Source organism: Dreissena polymorpha, unplaced genomic scaffold (assembly GCF_020536995.1).
Source record: "Dreissena polymorpha isolate Duluth1 unplaced genomic scaffold, UMN_Dpol_1.0 chrUn008, whole genome shotgun sequence".
In the NCBI taxonomy this organism is placed as follows: Eukaryota; Metazoa; Mollusca; class Bivalvia; order Myida; family Dreissenidae; genus Dreissena; species Dreissena polymorpha.
The window spans coordinates 841,042-862,222 of NW_026273322.1; the positions used below are offsets into that span (position 1 = coordinate 841,042).

The 21,181-nt window shown below is 34.1% G+C and overlaps 1 protein-coding gene across 2 annotated transcripts in view; it reads right to left on the reverse strand.

Annotated features, from left to right (window-relative positions):
* Positions 1–21,031, reverse strand: part of LOC127863427 (transmembrane protein 272-like) — a 96,884-nt gene extending 75,853 nt beyond the window's left edge. The window contains exons 1-6 of one of the 2 annotated variants that reach the window (XM_052402951.1): positions 20,962–21,031; positions 9,647–9,740; positions 7,599–7,709; positions 7,214–7,273; positions 6,329–6,535; positions 585–4,001 (exon numbers count right to left, since the gene is read on the reverse strand). In XM_052402951.1, coding sequence (XP_052258911.1) covers positions 3,805–4,001; positions 6,329–6,535; positions 7,214–7,273; positions 7,599–7,709; positions 9,647–9,740; positions 20,962–20,985 — 693 coding nt within the window. In that variant the 5' untranslated portion in view covers positions 20,986–21,031 and the 3' untranslated portion in view covers positions 585–3,804. Of the gene's footprint in view, positions 1–584; positions 4,002–6,328; positions 6,536–7,213; positions 7,274–7,598; positions 7,710–9,646; positions 9,741–20,961 lie in introns of those variants that run through there. The other variant, XM_052402953.1, reaches the window with a different exon arrangement.
* Between the last annotated feature and the right edge of the window lie 150 nt (positions 21,032–21,181).

Below are 21,181 nucleotides of genomic sequence, written 5' to 3' on the forward strand. Positions count from 1 at the left end.
GATCAGATGATAAGAACTATTTTCTTGTATTTGATACACTGGTACAATAAACTAGTATATGTACATAAATATATTACTCTGCCTTTCTGTTTGTGCATGGACAAATGTTACCAAACATTTAAATGTGTCTGGACAGCAAATGAACCAAGTTAATAATTGAGTTCTAGTACTGAAATAAGTCATAATTATGGAAGAAAATGCCTTTCTCACTCAAAAGTGTCATACCTCAGGCTGAAAAGTCCTTTCCTTTTTTCATGCATGCAATCATCATCAAATCACACACAACAATATAGTGACCTGGGACAGGACATATAACAATGTCTTGAAATCTGGGTGCCCTTCTGTTAAACTAAGTTGTAACGATTAGTTGATATAAGCCACCTCATGCAAAAATGGATCTTATGACATATGGCCCCAGCATAGAATCAGTCCATTCTTGTCTGAAGTTACCCTGTTCTTTGAGAACATGCACCCTTGCATGACTTTATAGCAGAAAGCACAGCTACTGGCCTGACTGCACACTACTTATGACGGTCTATCTGGTGACAACTTTCCTAAATAATCGAAACAAATAGGACAATCTATTAAGAATTCAAAAATTTATTCCAAAACACCATGATTATCCATTATACAAAGATAAATGACACTGGATCAATAAATATTATAAAAGAATAACACCAAATGTAAATAAGAATATACTCATAACAAAACTTTCCCAACATGGGAAATATCTATACAGACGATGAAAATACACAAATACATGTAATTACTTAGTACCAAAAATACACAACAACCATGGGACTTTCCAACACTGATTTTTGTTCAACCAACCAATATTTAATGTAAAACCAAACTACATGTCTTCAATTGCATCAGAGTGTTTCATATATCAAAGTGTTTCATCGTGGAAGTTCAGCTGTATTTGTTAATGACGGTGCAGATCAAATAGACAGTTGCAAAGAATTATGCATTGTAAGTATCTAATGCTATTTACCCACACTTATTACTAACAGTATGGTCTGTTTGGAGTCACTAGAACAGACTGTTGTTTTCGAACTGTATTAACTAGACTGTACCAATTGAAATAAAATACATAAGAACTTTGACACAATCACATTTGTTTCTAAGATTTATGACATTTTTTCTTGATGTTTCGTTTCATACCCATGTTGTGAGAAAACATTTGTTGCAAATTTCTTGAAAAAAAACCAACAGATTTGTATGATGACAATATTCACACAATACTTTCAAACCATGATCACTTACATGAACTCTTACACAAGGAATGTTTCATAATGATACAGAACTAATTCATTCACTAAGGCATTACAATATTATTTTCAATCCTGGATATAGAAGCACCAGTAAAAAAATATTTTTCAATAAAAAAATCATGAATTGTCTAAAGGTTAAAAAGTCTAAGTAATAAAATAATATTCAAATGTATACATTTCAGTGAAGTACACTATTTGTATGTGACAACATATGATAACATATTCAAACACAAGATGACAAAAGAGCGAGTACGGTTTGCACAATTATTGCTGATTACAGATACAAAAACATTCACTTAAGGAGATATAATGGTATTTTTTTTGTATTGATAAGTTAACCGAAAATTATGTAAACAACTTAACCTTCTGGAATGATTCCTTTTTTATTGATCTCCTCCAATAGCTTTTTTTGTGTAAAATGTAAAAATGTGGTCCCACAATTACGAAAGTTTAAACTTGAACTTTGGACCATCAGAATATTTTATTTATGTTTCAGCTTGATTCAGTTATTTAGAGGAATTTGCAATTGAAAACGTCACATTGTTTATACAGTCGACTTCTTAAAAAATGATGCCATTGTGAATTGCCCAGAAACAAGAAACATTTGAGGAGTGATCTATGAAAACTGCACATTCTTATCAGGGACAACGTTTTTCCCTTGAATGCAATTATTCATTGAAAGGAAGCATCATCTAAACAAAAATCCAGTGTAAGACCCAATCATAATTCAGTATGTGGCTTTGTGGGGCCACAAGTAACATTTACTTAGGATGATGTGCAGAAGATAAACATATGTCAATAATCATTCAATTTTACATAAATACTTGACAACCTAAAGATGTGATTTTATATAATCTAAAAAATGTTCAACTGTTGAGGAATCTAGAAAGAGATTTTTTAAGTCTTACAAATGATGAACTATTAAGAAATCTAAGACAGTACTTATTTTATAAACTTGTCTTGATAAAACAATCATACACTGCCAATGTCATTTGACAAGCTTTAATCTAAAGTAGGCCTGGTTTAAAACCCAACCAATCATCGTCAATTAATCAATGTAATCACATTATTTGTGTGCAAAAAAAGCAAAACCAAGACATAAAATAAATGTTGTATCAAACTTACAAATATATATGCATATCTGGAATAAACAAAAAAAACAAAAACAATTAACAATAAGAGAAAACAACAGAAGCGTATAATAATTAAGAAACATAAAAATAAATTTGTTTAATCTCAGAATGCTAACAATTATTTGTCTTTACAAAAATGTTGTCATTTAAACTATAAATAATTTATCAGTTAAAACACATTTATATCACATCACAATAACAAAATAATGTAAAATCTTTGGGAAAAAACAACAGAAAGAGAAAACAAAAAAGACAGATTATGCAAAATTGTATATGAGTTTTGTGAACTAATCAACAGCTAAACATTTCTGCTATTCCCTACTTAGCAATAATAATTCAGGTAATAGATTGAACTCTTAACTTTAAAAGTATCTATGCTATGTAATAACTATCAACCATCATATAAATCGTAAAAGTTGTAAACCTAAATGTGCCTTGTTTGCATAATAGGGTAATATTCCGTAAACCAGCCCTAGAAAAAAAATCTCCAAAAAGTCATATTTAGCAAAATGTAAGAAATATGTAGGAACACACCTCTTAAAATCAACTGACACAAAAATATTCTTGTTTCTTGAGCAGTCCATGTATTCAATGTATGTAGAAACTCTAAAATATTACAAAATAATGAACAATGTATTGATTACATTTTTTTGGAAAATAAATGTATTTATGGAAAGTTTCTAGATGAATATAGTGTTTAATAAACATTTTTTTTTTATAAAAGTAAAAACACAAATTGAAGATTTTATGAGAAACTTTTGTGTTTGCAAGGCGGTTAGGGAAGCAAAGCTTATTAAAGCTGCATCGTGCAAAAATAGGCCTTATGACATAGTCGAACAGTGTAGCTTCAGGTTCGCCTCTGCATCCGAATACTCTTATGATGAGTTATAATGTCAACTGATGAGACCACACAACCTTGCATGACTTTGTAGCCAACAGAGTAGCTCCTGGCCAGACTGCGCAAATGCACAGGCTAGTTTGGAGGTAGGTCTGATGCATAAAAGATAACACACATCTTTGCAAGATACGTCTCAATTAATTTGATCTTTTTTTGCCTTTTAAAGTAAAACATTACTAGGTCTGTTTACAGGATAACAAATGTTGCTAATACAAGTAAAACAATTTTTCAAAAGAAATTTGCTGATAAAGCATATAAACAGAAGTAATAAATGTATGAAACACAGAAAAAAATAAAATAATAATATTCGCATCATAAATCTATCTAACAGTCTCATTAAATATTTTAGACAAATGTAAAGCATGCTTATTTTATATGCTCTTGACGGTACAAACTTTAATCAAATCTGCAAAATTTAAGTCCACATATTTTTTACATCAATGTAGTTTACTTCCAATGGACAAACAGCCTATATAAACACACACGTAAAAGAGCCATTCTAACTGGTGTTTGAGAGTGTTCCGCAGCATGCAGCCAGTATTCCGCCACAACAAATGCAGCAGCACATACTACCCATGAGGATGTACATGGCGGTCGTCAGCCAGAAAGCAAACCAATAGAGGGACGGCTCACAGTAGTTAGCCTGTGTGGGGTCCTTGGACCATTCATTGTGTGTACGGTATATCCAGACATTACCTGAAAGAAAAAAGGTGGATTTGTGTTTCCAAATATTGCCTTATTTTGGTTTGTTTCTTGTTTTTATCGTTAATTTCAATGTCACTTTGCGAAAATCAAACATTTACGATAAACAAGCTTAAATAATATAACTATAAGTACATAAGTTATCAACTTTTTTAGTTCAAAAAGTAAACAACAAAATGGGACAAACGCCAAAAGATTGCATTAAAATAAGGTATACATTGTAGTGATCCAGGAAATATTTGTGAAAGAAATTTTAAAAGATTATATGTTCCTACAATTTGTTGTAATGGTCATGATTATTTCCTAGCATGTAAGTATTTCAGAGTTTATGAGGTCTTTAAATATTTGCCTGACTATAAATGTTCGCCCTAGTCATTGTTGAATATGGCCAGGAAATAAAAAATACTTATCCTATCAAAAGTAAAGATTCTCACACAGTTAATTAACCTTAAAAGCAGAAATTTATAATTTTGAACTCAATCATTAGTGTTTGAATTTTCAAAATATTGTAACTTTTTTCGAGATGTGTGCACCTTTATATTTACACTTGTATAGTTTGATAAACAATAACTCTTCTCTCCCATCATCAACAGACAGATTAGATAGTGGGTGACAACTTAAACAAAGTCCTATCATTCCATTTGTTTTAACCCTTTCTCACATAGATATGTTTTTGACAAACGTTTCAACGGCTTTTTTTCAACCCTTAGTTACTGATGAGCAGCAAACAGCATAAAACCTCAACAGTCTGCGAGTTACTCACAGGCTGTTCTGGTTTAATGCTGGCTGAAAAAGCCATTTTCACTGTGCTTCTTATGGGGGCAAGGGTTAAATGACATGTCAATCAAATTCTTTGCGAGTTACTCACAGGCTGTTCTGGTTTAATGATGGCTGAAAAAGCCATTTTCACTGTGCTTCTAATGGGGGCAAGGGTTAAATGACATGTAAATCAAATTCTTTTCCATAATCTATTCAGCTTTGCAGGCACCCAATACACTGCGGTGTATTCAATAACAGAGCAAGCCATGATCAATACTGACCAATCGGCATTACCCTAGTGCTATAGATATGGCATAACTGTTTCCTAAATCAATAAAGAGAATAATTATATAAACTCTGATTTGTTAGAGATTTAACTTTGATCAAATGTACTAACACGCTTTTTCCCAAACAAATGTGTTATTAAATTCAGACTGTGATGAGCTGTTGTATAATGTATGTACTAGTACAAGTAAAAATGTGTATTTTATGTACTTTTAAGATAAATTATTGTCTATTTGACTCATTTTTGTTACTTAAAAGAAACTTTCAAATACTTATGCAAAACAAGTAACACTTCAGATACTAAACTTTACAAACTAGAGCTTTGTCACAGACGTGACGTATATTCCCACATGCTGCATTGACACAGACTATTTTGCATGCTGTCTTCACAACACAAGAGAATCTAATTTATGGTGATTTTTTAGAATTATTATGCCATTATTATTTATGGCCATTTTGACCTTTGCACTCTTGAATTCTTTTGCATGACAGGCTGTCCAATGACTGTGAACAAAATTAATGTACAGAGTCATTTTAAAATCTCACAATGAATGACATACTTATGGCCCCGACAAGATCATTTATGGCCATTTTTGACCTTTGAACTCAAATTGTGATCTTGGACTTGGAGATATTGACGTAATTCTTTTGCGCGACACAACTGCCAATGATGGTGAACAAATGTGCCAAATGATTTGAAAATCTCACAATGAACAACACAGTTATTGCCTGGACAAGCTCATCTATGGCCATTTTTGATCTTTGAACTCAAAGTGTGACCTTGACCTTGAAGATATCGACGAAAGTCTTTCGCGTGACACACCGTCCAATGATGATGAACAAATTTGCCAAATAATTTTAAAATCTCACAATAAATGATAAAGTTATGGCTTGGACAAGCATTTGACCTTTGAACTCCAAGTGTGACCTTGACCTTGGAAATATCAACGTACTTTCTTCACACAACACACTGTCCCATGATGGTGAACAAATGTACAAAGTATTTCAAAATCTAACGATAAATGACATAGTTATGGTCGGGACAAACTTTCAGTTTAAAACACACTAAGTGACCCCATGACCTAGTTTTTGACCCGGCATCACCCATATTCAAACTTGACCTATACATCATCTAGATACAACATGTGACCAAGTTTGGTGTAAATTGGATGAAATTTCAGGACAGACCGACAGACCAACCGACCGATGGACCGACAAAGTGACTCCTATATAGCCCCCACTATCAATAGAAATGGGGGTATAATAACCTAGCCTACCAGCAATAAACCATGCAAAAAGAAACAAGTTCAGCGTGGCGTCAAACGGGTTTGTCTTTGCATTCTTCTCGTCTCTGTCTTCATCGTCCTTGTTCTTACAACGCTGCAGGAGACTGGAGAGGTTTTTAATGATTCCGAATGATCCGCCCACAATCAGGTAGATGGGGATCATGCGCTCGGCTGGACAGTCATTCTTGTGAATAGCACCTGAAATGGGTAAGTTTTATTGACTACTTTAACATGATACATCCTCTTTTTTTATAAATGCAGATGGAGCATTTGTTCTTGTTACTAGCACCTGAAATCAATCAGATTTGTTGAACATTCTACAAATATTAAGATCTTTTGAATAGAAGGCTAACTCACTAATGACTTGTACAATTATGGAATACACATTTTAAAAGTAGAACCTTTCAACATGAAATATGTCTTAATCTGCCAAGTAATTCCTAAAAAATCGTATTTAAGAAAATAAAACAGCGTAGACACTGTATATATGACCCTCTAAATAACGGAGTTTACCAAATTTAAGACTTTCTTCTCACTGTTAATCAATTTTCTAATCAAATTTAAATACTCTACACATTTGTATTAAATTATTTAGTTATTTAAGATGGGATTGTTAACCCTTTCCCACTCAGAAGCAAAGTGAAAATGGCTATGTGCTAACAGCCTAAAACCAGAATAGCCTGCCAGTAAATGGAAGTCTGCTCAGGTTTTATGCTGCTTGCTGCCCATTAGTATTAGGTTTAGAGATGAAGCTTGAAAAATATGAATCTAGTAAGAAAGGTCTTAAATTAAATATAACTTTCTTAGGAACTACAAATGCGTCAGAATACGTACATGTATCTAAGTGGTAAAGGTTTAAGACAAAGTTCTACATACCCATGACGATCATTGTTATAGGAATGGCCAACACAAAGGCTAGCATGATTGTGCATCCAACTGAAATTGAGATTTAAAATGCTGAAAATGTATCCTTATGCACAAAAAGTGTTCATAATAAATGCAACGCAGTTGCATAATGTGGAACACAGCAGGCTATTTAAGTTATAGATCAAACAGAAACTGTTTCATTTTATTCAATGTTGAATTTATTCTCATGAAGGTATTTAATACAAAATATATCCTTGGAATTGCTCATCTACATGTATCATGTGTTTATATTTACAAAAATAAGTTTTGGTCATTAAAAATCACAAACTGGTAAATAAAATACAGCATAAGAATAATAGGACATAAAAGTTTTGAGTCAATGTGAAGTCCTTACTTGTTCCACAGATGATCATCATGAATTTCTTGCAGAAGTCCACATTCCCTTCAGATTGCTGTTTGGCAGCCTTCACTTTCCCATACAGCGAGTCATAGGAAGGGGGAGGGGCTGTCAAAACAAGGCAGTGATTTTGCTTTTACTTTATATTTTACAGCCTGTGCCATTTGGATTGGGACAAATAGCGCAATAAACCATGCAATTGGGTAAAAATAAAAGATTATTAATATGATTATATATAACAGTATTCCAATTGTTTATAAGTGCATTTTTAACAGCATTTTTGAATTAATATTGGGACACAACCCGTAAGAGGCTGTTCATTATTAGACAAAAAATTACAGTAAGAGAATAGAGTTGTTACAGGTATTTAGTTGCCGGTATGATAGAGAAAATACTTTGAAGTTATGATTATTGGAATAAAAAATGTCTAGGTTATCTTTTTTTAAACAATTAGTTTTAAAGATAAATACAATGCCATGTACAGAAATATGTTAGTGGCTATATTATACACACTACAGTTGGATGTTTTAAATGTGTAAAAATTAACACATGTTAAATTTAACATTTTTTTTTTCAATCAGGATCAATTATTGACATTTATATGTATGGCTACTGATTTTCAACATGTTTGCGCAAAACCTGAAAAGTCCAGAGTTGAATATCTTTAGCTTTTACAGATATGTACATGTATAATATATTTTTTAATGCAAATTTTAACCTAATAAACTTGAATATAAACCTTAACCTGAATTTGTTACCTACAAAGTCTGGCATAAACCAAAACTGTCGTTACACTGGTTTATACACTATATAGCCTTAGTACGTAGTTTTTAAATAGGGATAACTTAAACAGGTTCTGGTTAGCAGTTCATGTCCATTTGTGCGGGGCGTTGTTATGCAGTTGTGTAAAGAAATTAATTGTAGGTTTCTGCATTTCATTAGTGTATGAAATGTAAGGAAAATTATTCCTTATTCGCATTAACAACATCATTTATGCATTGAATAACATTATCCTTGACTTAGTAAGCCCCAAATACAAACCCATATTGCCCAACTATCGACAGACTGGAATCATTTTCGATCCCTGCCAAGACATTATTACAACAAATGTTCTGAGCATGACATTGATATGATCACTGTGCAAAATATTGTGTGCTCTTTAGTGTTTTTAATGTTTCACTTAAGCAATATAACAATAACGTCCAAGCCCATGGCCTTTGTGGCCAATTGTATAAATATATATATGGATAACTTAAGCCAAAACTAAACCTAAATAAGCACCTGTTCAGATATTTTTTTTAACAATCGCTAACCAAAAAAGATACCAAAATATTGAAGATAACCAAAACTTATCCGCTGGATAAGAGCTATCAAGATTTATACAATTGGCTACTGGCAGCTATGTTTTAAATGCTCAAGAACCATTTTGGATTTTCATCACATATTATTAGAACAAAAGTTCTGAGCAAGTTTCATGAAGATAGGGAATACAATCTTGTTTCATTATAGCCATAGGTAAAAAACTGCTCCCCTGGTGGTCATGTTTTTAACAGAACACAATCATTTTAGAACTTGACATCATTGAGATATCATATGGACCAAATGTTCCTTGCAAATTTCATAATGATTGGGCAAAAAATGTGACCTAACCCTTTATCCCTTAGATATAAATGTTTATGCATGTGTAGTCCCATAAAAAGTTATATTTAAGACCTTACTTACTAGATTCAAGTTGTTAAGGCTTCATTTCCAAACCTTATTTACTGAGGGGAAAGGGTTAAAGAGTGTACACATGCTTTTGTCTTTGAATTGACCTAGTGACCAATTGTTTCATACCTTGCATTTTTTAACTAAACTTACAATGGGACAAAGGTTCCGAACAAGTTTCATGAAAAGTGGCAATAATTGTGGCCTCAATAGTTTTCCAAGGGTGGTGGTGACATACAATATATGCGCCAGACAAAGGAATGCCAAAAGGCGATTACAATCGCTCAATAAGAGCAAGTTGTGCTCAGGTGAGCTTATAAAACTGTAACATTCCATACCATCAGCGGGCGTGTTTGAGTAGGAGGGAGGAATGTTGGAACTCATTATTGTTGATTCATACGCCGGGGGCGGGCCATCACACATCTGGGCCTCCTGAAAAACAAGAAAAAAGTTATCAGACTAATGCATACGAGCCCAGATGACTATAAAGACCACGTCTACTGGTCTCACTGGTAAAACAACAGATATTTCTCAATGCTTTCAACTGTTTTCCTATTTGCTTTTAACTAACTTAGAGCCTCAATAAAGTTGAAGAATAATTGCAGAATTTTTTTTCTTCTTTAGGAAGGGCCTTATAAAGGCCCCTACTCCCAAGAGAAAGGCCCCTTCCCAAAAGAGAATTTCTTTAAAATGATGCAATTTTCTAAAAAAATCAAGCTTAATTTAAAACCATTTTTTTCCCTTTTTCAGTTGTGCTGATATTTGTTGCCCAAAATGTAAAACCAGGCCCTTTCCCAAAATAAAACAAGATGTGTTTGTGAAACACTATGTCCCCCCATATATTTGACCTTTGACCTTGAAGAATGATCTTGACCTTTCACCACTCAAAATGTGCAGCTCCATGAGATACAAATGTATGTAAAATATCAAGTTGCTATCTTCAATATTGCAAACATTGACCTTGACCTTTGACCTTGAAGGATGACATTGACCTTTCACCACTCAAATTGTGCAGCTCCATGAGATACACATGCATGCCAAATATCAAGTTGCTATCTTCAATATTGCAAAAGTTATCGCCAATGTTAAAGTTTGACGCAAACTAACAAACAAACCAACAGACAGTGCAAAAAAATATGTCCCCCATTATTGACTGGGGGACATAAACAAGAGGTCATGAAAGGCCCAAAGTCGCTCACCTGAGATAAAAAGAAATGACCTGCTTTTTTGCAGCCCAAGATATCAATGGAACAAATGTTCTAACCAAGTTTGATGAAGAATGAACAACAAATGGCCCCCTGGCGGCCATGTTTTTTAAAAGACCTGAACCATTTTTGAACTTGTCCAAGATATCATTGGGACAAATCTTCTGACAAAGTTTCATGAAGATCCGACAATAAATGTGGCCGCTACAGTGTTAACAAGGCAAATATTCATGACGCACAACGGCAGACAGACAATTGACAAAAGGTGATCCCAAAAGTTCACCATGAGCAAAAAATATTATGCTCATAAAGATTGTCACCATGTTTGAAGATGATATTATTAAAACTAATTGAGTAAACTAAATCAAGATATGATAACAACATTTGCACTCAGCAAATGTCATTCAGATTGAACTAAAAGTGTGACTAAAAGAATTCACAATGTTTCACTATAAACAACTGTAGACATACAAAAAAACTACCACGCCCTGAGAGTCTTGTTTATAAACAAACATGAACTATTTTCAGACTAATCTTGCAATTATATTTCCAATTAAAATATCAATAAATCCGTTTTAAAACACAAATCTTTGATAATGTGGGTTATTGTATTAAACAATAAAACCCAGTTTATTTTAGCAGACATGTGGACCCTTCAAGGGAGAGTATCTTGAGCATACTACACTGTAACTCCAATATAGTGCGGTCCGTTATAACGCTGTGTCCAATATAACGCGGGGGGTCCTTGGATCCCGTTTTTTCTCCAACCTTCCATTTCTGATTCAAATCCATGTTATGCAACTTCATGTATTTTCATAAATTCAAAGAAGCCAGCGATCACAGCTTGATTGCTTTTTCCATCCGTTTAATTGATTTTAATCGATTAGAGGTTAAACGACACTCGACAGCTAATTGGTGTTAATCTGTTGTGTAATGCCAATAAAGGTGTGAAAACTCGCGAGTCGGTGTTTGTTACATGTATTCCCTATCAGAGCGGTTCGGTGCGCTTATTTCAATAAGGCAAGTGCAAGCGGAATAATTATCAAAATAAAGTTATTTAAAACGATTACCTGTTTATGTTTTGTATTTTTCGTGTATTGTATTTCATTGTATAAACTATGGCTGTGTAAGTGTGTTATCGTTTATTATATGCTACACATGCTTGATTAATAAAAATATCTTTGTGTGTGTTTAATGTTTCAGTACGTATACGAAAAATAAATTGTAAAATCCTGACGATTTATTTACATGCTAACGCAGTGTAATAGTTAACAGAGATGCACTTAAATTTTTGCCCGTTATCAGAAAGTCCACGGAAAGCACGTTTTTTACATGCTGCGTATGAAGCAATAAAACATTTCTTTGTACATGTATCGTATTGCATTCAATCTAAATTTAAATTCGCTCGTCCAATGAAAGCTGTGTCCCATAATGCACTGTACTAATTTTTCTGAAAAATGGCGTAGGCATATGAATTTGTTTACGAAGTTCGTAAACATATTTCGTGTCATAAATGTTAAACATTATTTTTTCGTAAGTGATGTAATTATATTGGATTATCGGATAAATGTGCTCATTAGAAAAGCGGTATGTATACTGTTATCGTTCGATTCAGTTTATATATGCATGTATTTGCGGATGACAACACAGCATGACAATACACAGGACCTATATTATAGGCTATATTATACCTGTTTTTATAGCCCCTTAAATAAATAAGCTCAAAACTTATAACGCTGTCCGTTTATAACGCTGTTGCGTGGCTTGGACCCCGTCATCCGCGTTATATTGGAGTTACAGTGTAGTATGTTGATGAATAAAGAGTGGTCATTATCCTGCGCACTAATTATGTAAAGTAAGCCAGTGCATTTTACTTGAGTCAAGGTTGCCATGGAAACAGTTTCATAGCACAGTAGTCTGCTGAGATTATTGATTTTACCAATCCAATTGATCTTAGAAGATGTTCAATCAATACACCAAAACACAGTTGGTTAACTTGGCTTATCAGTAAAGATCAAAGATAAGGCTCTTCAGTGCATTAGTACATGTACAGTTATTTTATGACATAGAAACAATAGGTTTATTAAGTGCATGCAAACTACTGTCTTTATGTACTTCACATTTTATGAAGGAAGTCACAGGTTTAAACAAGGGAGTTAACTATTAGAAAGTATGTACAGGTTATCTTTCTTTAATATTATTGCTAATCAGAACTAGACTGTTCACATGTTTTCACAATATATATATAGAGAGAAAACTGCCCCATCCCTTGGCAGCCATGTTTTTCCACCCATCATGACCATTTTCGAACTCGTCCGAGATATCTATAAAACCAATGTTTATAAAAAAATGTATGATAATTAGGCAAAAAATGTGACTTCTAGAGTGTTCACAAGCTTTTTTTACTATATAAATATAAGGAAATTGACCCCCCTGGCGGCCATGCTTTTTTACCGATCGGAACCATTTTCGAACTCAACTGTCATATCCAGAAAACACATGTTCTGACCAAATTTCATGAAGATTGGACCAAAAATTTGACACAATATACATATAGAGAAAACTGCTCTGCCCTGGCGGCCATGTTTTTTCACCGATCTGGACCATTTTCGAACTCGTCCGAGATATCAATGAAACCAATGTTTTGACCAAGTTTCATGATGGCAAAAATTGTGACTTCTAGAGTGTTCACAAGGTTTCTCTATAGCCATATAAGGAATAATCCCCCGCCCCCTGGCGGCCATGTTTTTCAAGGGATCGAACCATTTTTGAACTCAACCAACATATCATTTAGACAAACATTTTAACAAAGTTACATGAAGATTGGGCATCAAATGTGACTTCTACAGTGTTCACAAGGTTTTTCTTTGTTTGACCTAGTGACCTAGTTTTTGACCCAGCATGACTCAGTTTCGAACTCAGTCGAGGTAGCAATAGGACAAATGTTCTGACCAAGTTTCATAAAGATCGGACAATAAATGTAGCCTCTGTAGTGTTCACAAGGCAAATATTGACGGCGCAAGACGCACGACACACGATGGACAACTGACAAAAGGCGATCACAAAAGCTCACCTTGAGCACATTGTGCTCAGGTGATCTAAAAAGCAATGGAATGTCAAATTTAGAATAACAGATTTAAATACTCATTATATGTCTAGTAAAATTGTATAACTGTATGATTATACCCTGGATAAGAAAAATAAAATAAACAAGAGCTGTCCCCATAGGATTGAATATGCCCCCGAAAAACGCTTTGATAGAAGTTATGAGCATTTTTCGAAACCTAAACGCAGATTTCAAAACCTAAACGAGGACCCTAAGTTCAAGGTCAAGGTGAAAGGGGTCAAAATTTGTGTGCATATGGAAAGGCCTTGTCCATATACAGATGCATACCAAATATGACGGTTACATCTGAAGTGACATAGAAGATATCAGCATTTCTTTTTCAAGTGTGACGGACATACAGACAGACAGACAGACAGACAGACAGACTGACAAACAGTCCGATCACTATATGCCTTCCTTCGGGGGCATAATACAAATTGCAATGATGATGTGTTCAATTGTTGAAGACTTGACCAGGTTATCTAGTTTTTGACCTCATTAGTACCGCATCCAAACATGGCCTTCATAGTGTCAACATAAACATTTTGACCAAGATGTTTCAAGATTGAGAAAAAAAATGTAACCTTTAGAGATGTTCTAATATAACTTGGTGACCTGGTTTTTGGACACTCTTGACCCTGATGCAAACTTGGCTAAGATATTGTCAAGATAAACATTATGACCAAGTTTCATAAAGGTAAAATTTATACGTTTTTCACTTAACCATTTTAGGTGCCACAAATTAAGCAATTATCTGTGGCCTAAACCATTTACTTCTTGTAAAATATGCCACATCACCAAGTATGATACCAACATGATTATGAAAGCAAATATTGATTTAAAGGTAAAATACAGAAAACACATCAGGATCTAATTGCCGAGTAAAAGATCTGTTCTAAAGATTATACATGTTTTAAGGTCTATGAAGTGAAGCGTAATATCTCATATCTCAGTTTTATTTGCAATTTTAAGTCTGTTTGAAACACATCAAGAAACTTATATGGGCAACTGAATTTTCAAGTATTATGAATAGTAAATTGTTTATGTTTTTAAAAACAGGTCTATTGTCAACAATCTTTGGCAACAATATTAGCCAACCAGTGCTGGATTAGCACCATGGAGGCCCATAGGCAGTGAAACTTTTGGAGCACATTACCCAGGTCCCTACTTTGCCTAATGTCTATTTGAAAGTCAGTGCCCAGTCGAATTTACTCCTTTAATGAGCTTTTATTGGAAGCATTTATCAGGAAAATGACCTTGAGTGAAAGGGCACTGAATTCAACTCAACTCCGAGCACCCTAATGAACATCTTGAAAATCAAATCACCAGCAAAACAATACAGTTTGCAAATAATAAATGAAAGTCACTTGGTAAGACAATGTCAAGCCTTTAATAGAAACATAACATTTTTACAAAATAATTAGCTTTTTCAAGTCATAATATAGGTCTAAGTAAATAAAAAAAATGTTTTGTCAGGGTCTCATGGGGCCCCTAAGTCGCAGGGCCCATAGGCAGTTGCCTTCTTAGCCTTATGGGTAATCTGGGACTGTAGCTGACCAACCACAGCCAGTATCCTCAGGCCATGACATAAAATCACAGTAGTTGTTAAGGAAATAAATAGTTTCACAAAGTCATTTAGGTGCATTTCATTTGTTTTGCTCTACACAACCTATCCTATAAATGCCAAATTTAACAAATTAACAACGATGATTGAATCTGGTGACATTCCATAATTAGAAGCAGTGACCGTTGGGCAATATGAAATAGAAAAAATTGTTGGTATGATTTTTTTATTTTATTTTTTATTTTCTATTAATTTGTTAATTACTTATGGTGATATTACCTTAAGAAGATAAATGTCTTTTTCAATATACTGTTCATTTAAATTGCTATTTTTAATTGTATTTCTGTTAATTGAATATGACCATTTAATTGGGAAATGGCTTATTGCTACATGCCTATAATTGCTTTACTATTAACTCTTTATGGCAATACCCCAAACAGAAATTGCTTTCAAATCTAATCTTGAATCTATGGAACATTTTGCCCAATACGGGTTAGTGATTTTATTTGACTGTCAATAATTTATGTGCTTGCTCTTGTGTGACTCCGTTTTTGGATTATTTTTTGACAATATTAATTTGAAAATACAAGCTCTTTCCCATAGACTAGATATAGAGAATAACAGGTTTTTTGTTATACATAGATCAGGCAACGCCTAGAATAATATAATGGCGAGGCTTTTCAAAACGATCAGGCAGTAAACTGTTTTTCTGTTTATCATACCTCTACGTCCCCAATTTTTAAGAACTAATGAAAAAATTGCTAAAGAGCTGAATTTTTAGCGAATATGATTTTTGTCGTTTGACAAGTTAATAATGACGTCATGAGCACTTGCACTTTATATTAGTAAAACATGCTATTTGCTGTTTGTGTTGCATTTTGTGTTTAAAATATAATACATCTTGATATCCAATTGTTTGTTTTGTTGAATCTGATTCAATTTAACTAAGTATGATGACTTTGTAGATGATTGCGAGTAATATGACCTACCTCCTATCATCGACTGATATAAGAACTTCCCGTTGAACTGATATAAGAAAATATATCAGGCAGTGTTATGTCAGGCAGATATCAATGCAGGGGTATAATAAAGTTAAATATGGCAAGACCCTGGAAGACTCTCTGGAAAACACAGGCAGCAGTGCCAGCAGCACATCACTTAACCAAAATTTACCATTGCTTAATTGGGAAAACAGAAATAATTTTCTTTACTTATAAATCAATATCAATACAAAAACAATAGTGTAGGCATGAATATTTTGAAATAAAAATGTCATAAATTGAAGCGTCGATACGCTGAAGTTGGCTATTAAAACAAGAGCTACGCATAACGGGTGCCACGCTCGGCTGCGAATTTAAAAAAAATAAAAAATTTATAGGTCACAGTGACCTTGACCTTTGACCTAGTGCCCCAAAACGGGTGTGGCGTGTAGAACTCATCAAGGTGCATCTACATATGAAATTTCAAAGTTGAAGGTGGAAGCACTTTGATTTTAGAGCCAATGTAAAGGTTTTATCACGACGCCGGCGGACGTCGGACAACAAGCAGGCTATGACAATACCTCAGGTTTTCTCCGAAAACAGCCTCGCTAATAACACAGTTGCACCATGTCCGGTTTTCAAGGGGGACAGTAGATAGGTATTTATATGTAGCCACTAGTCCTCCTATATGGATGTCTGGTCAAAGTAGTTTGCTATTTTATGGCACCATGGACTTGTATGTCTGGTTAGGACTGAATGATTCCTTGCTATGGTGTCAATATACTACCACTAGAACATAAGCCAATGTGCATACATGTAGTCGTGGGTGCTTTACATGGGCCACTAAACAGACCAATGGTCTCTTGTATCTCACACTATCCCCCATAAACTCACAAATAAGTCTTTCTAGGGCGTTTTGACCAATGTACATGTAAGTGCACCACATGCATGTCGATTGTCAATGAAAACAGTAATTGAAAGTTAACATAACCAACTTCTGTGGCAATACATGGGGAACTTTGTTTCTTAAACAGCGGCCTGACTTAGAAAACTTAAAAGGGACTGTCAACCGCTATTGACAAAAAAGGAAAGTTCTAAATTACCGTATTTTTTTACAATTATTAGTTTATATTGATTAAAATATCACGACTGGTATATTACAGGGCTCGACACAAACGGTGGTCCGTTGACCCAGGGTCAGTAAAAAATAGGGAGGACCAGTGAAACTAGAAATTTGGTTGATCCGTTGGACCAGTGAAAAATCCTGGCCAGCTTATTGTGAAATACTGGTTGAAAGCCGTTTTTATCAATAAAATAACTTTATATGTTCATAATAAACCGATAATTTCATCATTATTTTATGGGCCGACTTGAGACCGGGATAAAAATAGCAACATATTTAAAATTCCAATTTTTCTAGATGCCCGGATGACAAAAACCTGTTTTCGGATTAAAAAATCGATTTGCGATCCGCAAATGTTTCCCGCAAATGTCTCCGGACTTTGCCGTGATGGATACACAAATTAACATAAACTTTGAAGCATTCGGATCGAGAAATGAACAAAATGGTATTTATTATTTTGAAATAGCAGCAATAATCAGCATTTTATCGATCTTAGTACCATCAGAATATACTTAGCCATGTGGAATTTCATTCCGGGGATCATCATCTGATGGTTGAACCTCCGCCTAAAAAACCTAAAAGAACCTCCGCCTAAAAAACCTAAAACTAAAGAAGAGAAGCTTGAATTACAGTGAAATATGAAAAGGATAAGAGATAGTTTAATTGATAGTACAGTTTTCTTTTTATAAATACATTGTGGATAGTCCGGAAAGTAAGTTGAAATTTAGGTAAAATAACATAGAAATTGTCGGACCACTTGAAATCTTGGAGGGCCAGTAATTTCTGAAAGCTGGTGGTCCTTTGGGTCAGTAGGTAAAAAAAGTTAGTGTCAAGCCCTGTATTACATTACTTGAAAAAAAGTTGTTAATTTTTCATATTTTCAGTATATTCGGTAATTAATTTTACTGGGTATGTCTACCAGGTAACTACCAGTTAACGCAAGTAAATTGATCATCATCGTCACGTGGTAAACCCAGGAATGCAAATTGTGCATGCGTAGTGAATTTGATATATTTTATATATAAAATGATCAATCTACTTGCGTTATTTATAGTGTGTATATCGTTATGTCACCTATTTTCGCGATGTACTTTCGATTTCACATCGTGAAATTTTATTACTGAATATACTGAAAATATTAACTTTTTTCAAGTAATGTAATATACCAGTCGTGATATTTTAATCAAAATAAACTAATAATTGTAAAAAAATACGGTATTTTAAAACTTTTCTTTTTTCGTCAATCGCGATTGACAGTCCCTTAAAGGTGTTTATTCTTCATAAAGCCAACTTTCACGACTTGTGGTGTTATTTTTAAAGCTTCTTTCCGTCTCAATAAACAAAGAGTTGAAGAGACCCCTAGTGATGTTCATACTGCCTGCTGATGTGGCTATACTCAAACTGACATGGAGTGTGGCCATCCGCGACCCATGGTGAGAGATATAGCACTATTTATATCTATAGAGTCATACTAACATAGCTAAATATTGTTGCCATAGATGACTAGATATGTAACTATGGTGTTATTTAAAAAGCATGGCATAAGACTGTGATATATAGATTAAAGTATGCTTGTTAAATTCAGTGCTTAGCCTGGAATAGGCTTCAACTCTGCCGACTGGTCCCATGGAAAAGTTTCCACCAGTTTTAATACGAAAAGTGACTGTTAGTATCCTTGTTTACAGAAAATTCGCGACCTTAACATTTAATGTCAATATTTAAATTGTAACATATAAATTACAGCAATGAAAAACACTAACCCTTTAAAATAAATACATCCCTCGCTGATTTGATCCAATATAAATTCAACACTCTGTATTTAAAGTCTTAAATATATTCTTTGTTTGATCAGTGTAAAGCGTCAGCCATTTTGTTTTGTTACCCTTGATTCGCGGGTATGACGTCATACAACAATTCATCGAAAGTTTGAACAATTAGACCATATTAACTTATTGACAGTCAACGTTAATTTCTGGTGCTTACGCGAACTAAAAGAATCCAAAACGTAATAACAATTAAATATTGACATATGTACATTGTTAATTGAATAAAAAATTTTCTCCTGTCTCCTGACCACTCTGAAAGGGGTGCAGTAGTTTAAATGGGTCCAATGCAGACATGGTCTGCCATTTCTCTGTATATTTTGGAGGTTCTAAGGACAGACACATTCTCCTCCTTAACAGCTGTGTAAGTATTTATTAAGTCTATACTTCTTTCGACATGGCTTAGGGATGGCATTAAAAAAACAAGCTAGAAAAATAAAAATCAGCTAAATTTTCAAGTTCTAGGAAACGCGCAATAATTTTTTTTTTGGCCTCATTCGTGAATGGAGCATAACAGTGTCATATATGGAAGTCGTTCTACAACAGTAGACAACATCTAAAAATTATGATATTTGATTTTCACAAAAAATATATTACATTCAATTATAGGATATAATTGGTGTTAAGAAAATATGTTTTTTACGCTATTGGATTTTAATTCATACGTTTTTTCCTGTTTAAACGCATTGTTTTTAAAACATTTTCAAGCATTCCAATTGAGTAAACATTCATAAATATTTTCCCGCGATCACGCATTCGCATGAACAAATTTCGCTGCCGGTCACGTGACATAAAAAAAATTCCGCGAATCTAGGGTAGTCGCGAATTTAGGTGAGTCGACGATAAATTGTATATAGCATGGGGAAGTACTAGTTGCAATAATTCAACTCTAAGCTTTATAGCCCAATGGGCTGCTTCGAGTTGCAATGCGCTCTCTCTTGCTCATGGGTGCAAAATGTTATCAACAATGCAAGGGTTAAGGAACACTGAAACTGCAAGAACTTATTCAAGTTTACCTATCTAAACCACAAACACATCCAAATTGTACCATTAAAGCAAGAAATAATTGATTTTGTTGACTTAGGTTTTTTTGTGTACGCTGTATCCGCCATATTGGAAAATTGACCCAATATTGGTTAGGTCGCAGTTCACCAATATTTTGCACGTCGGGTTATGTGCTCCAGCCTATAAAGTCAATAACAATGTGGTATTCGATACAGAATACACTGTTTCAAATTTAAACATAAACATGTCAGCCAGAAAAGTGTGTTGAAACATCGTCGTGTTTTTATAGGGTGCATGCACAGGATAACATCCGTAGGTTGCCTTTCAGGTAAATTTTACATGTTTATGAAGTTTATTAATTATTTTCCTCAATTTGTCTCGAACGACGTCTGTTTAGTGAAGCGCACGGATTCGCTGCGCTGAACTGCACCCATGTTTATGAACGGGTGCATATGGACTGTCAGAGCCGCCATAGCAAACAATTATCAAAGGCTCTGGGAGTCCGTTTATATGGACTAGGGGAAGTACATGTACTTAATGAAGTTCAACATAATTGATTTTTAACATGACATAAATATGGTACCATTCAGTTAGACTTTGTATACGGGGAAAGCTTTAGTTAACAGGTCTTGTCAGTGTCAGTTTTAAAGTTATAAACCATTCTTTTACTTACAGTAGGTTCCGAGTGTTAGGTAACCAACTAACAATTTAATTTTCGTTTTCGAAGACGAATGTAACAATTCCGTGAAAAATAAAGGTGAAAACGGTACAGTAAGTTCAGCATGTTTGCACTAAATAAGCTGTAAGTTATAACATCTACTGCCAGCATGTTAATTAAACTAATTACCACATCTTTTGGGTTTGTTGCCATTTCTTCGTATTTTGCAATCTGGATACTCAATCGACTATCTCCGTAATCTTCCGTAAGAGGTAACAATACACTAAATATTTTCCTTTTATAATTTAGTGTAAAAGCGACATGGCGAAAATAAATGAAAATAAATGCTACCTTTTGCACATCTATACACCCCATAACCTCGTGTTTTCTTAATAGACATTTTAAGCGG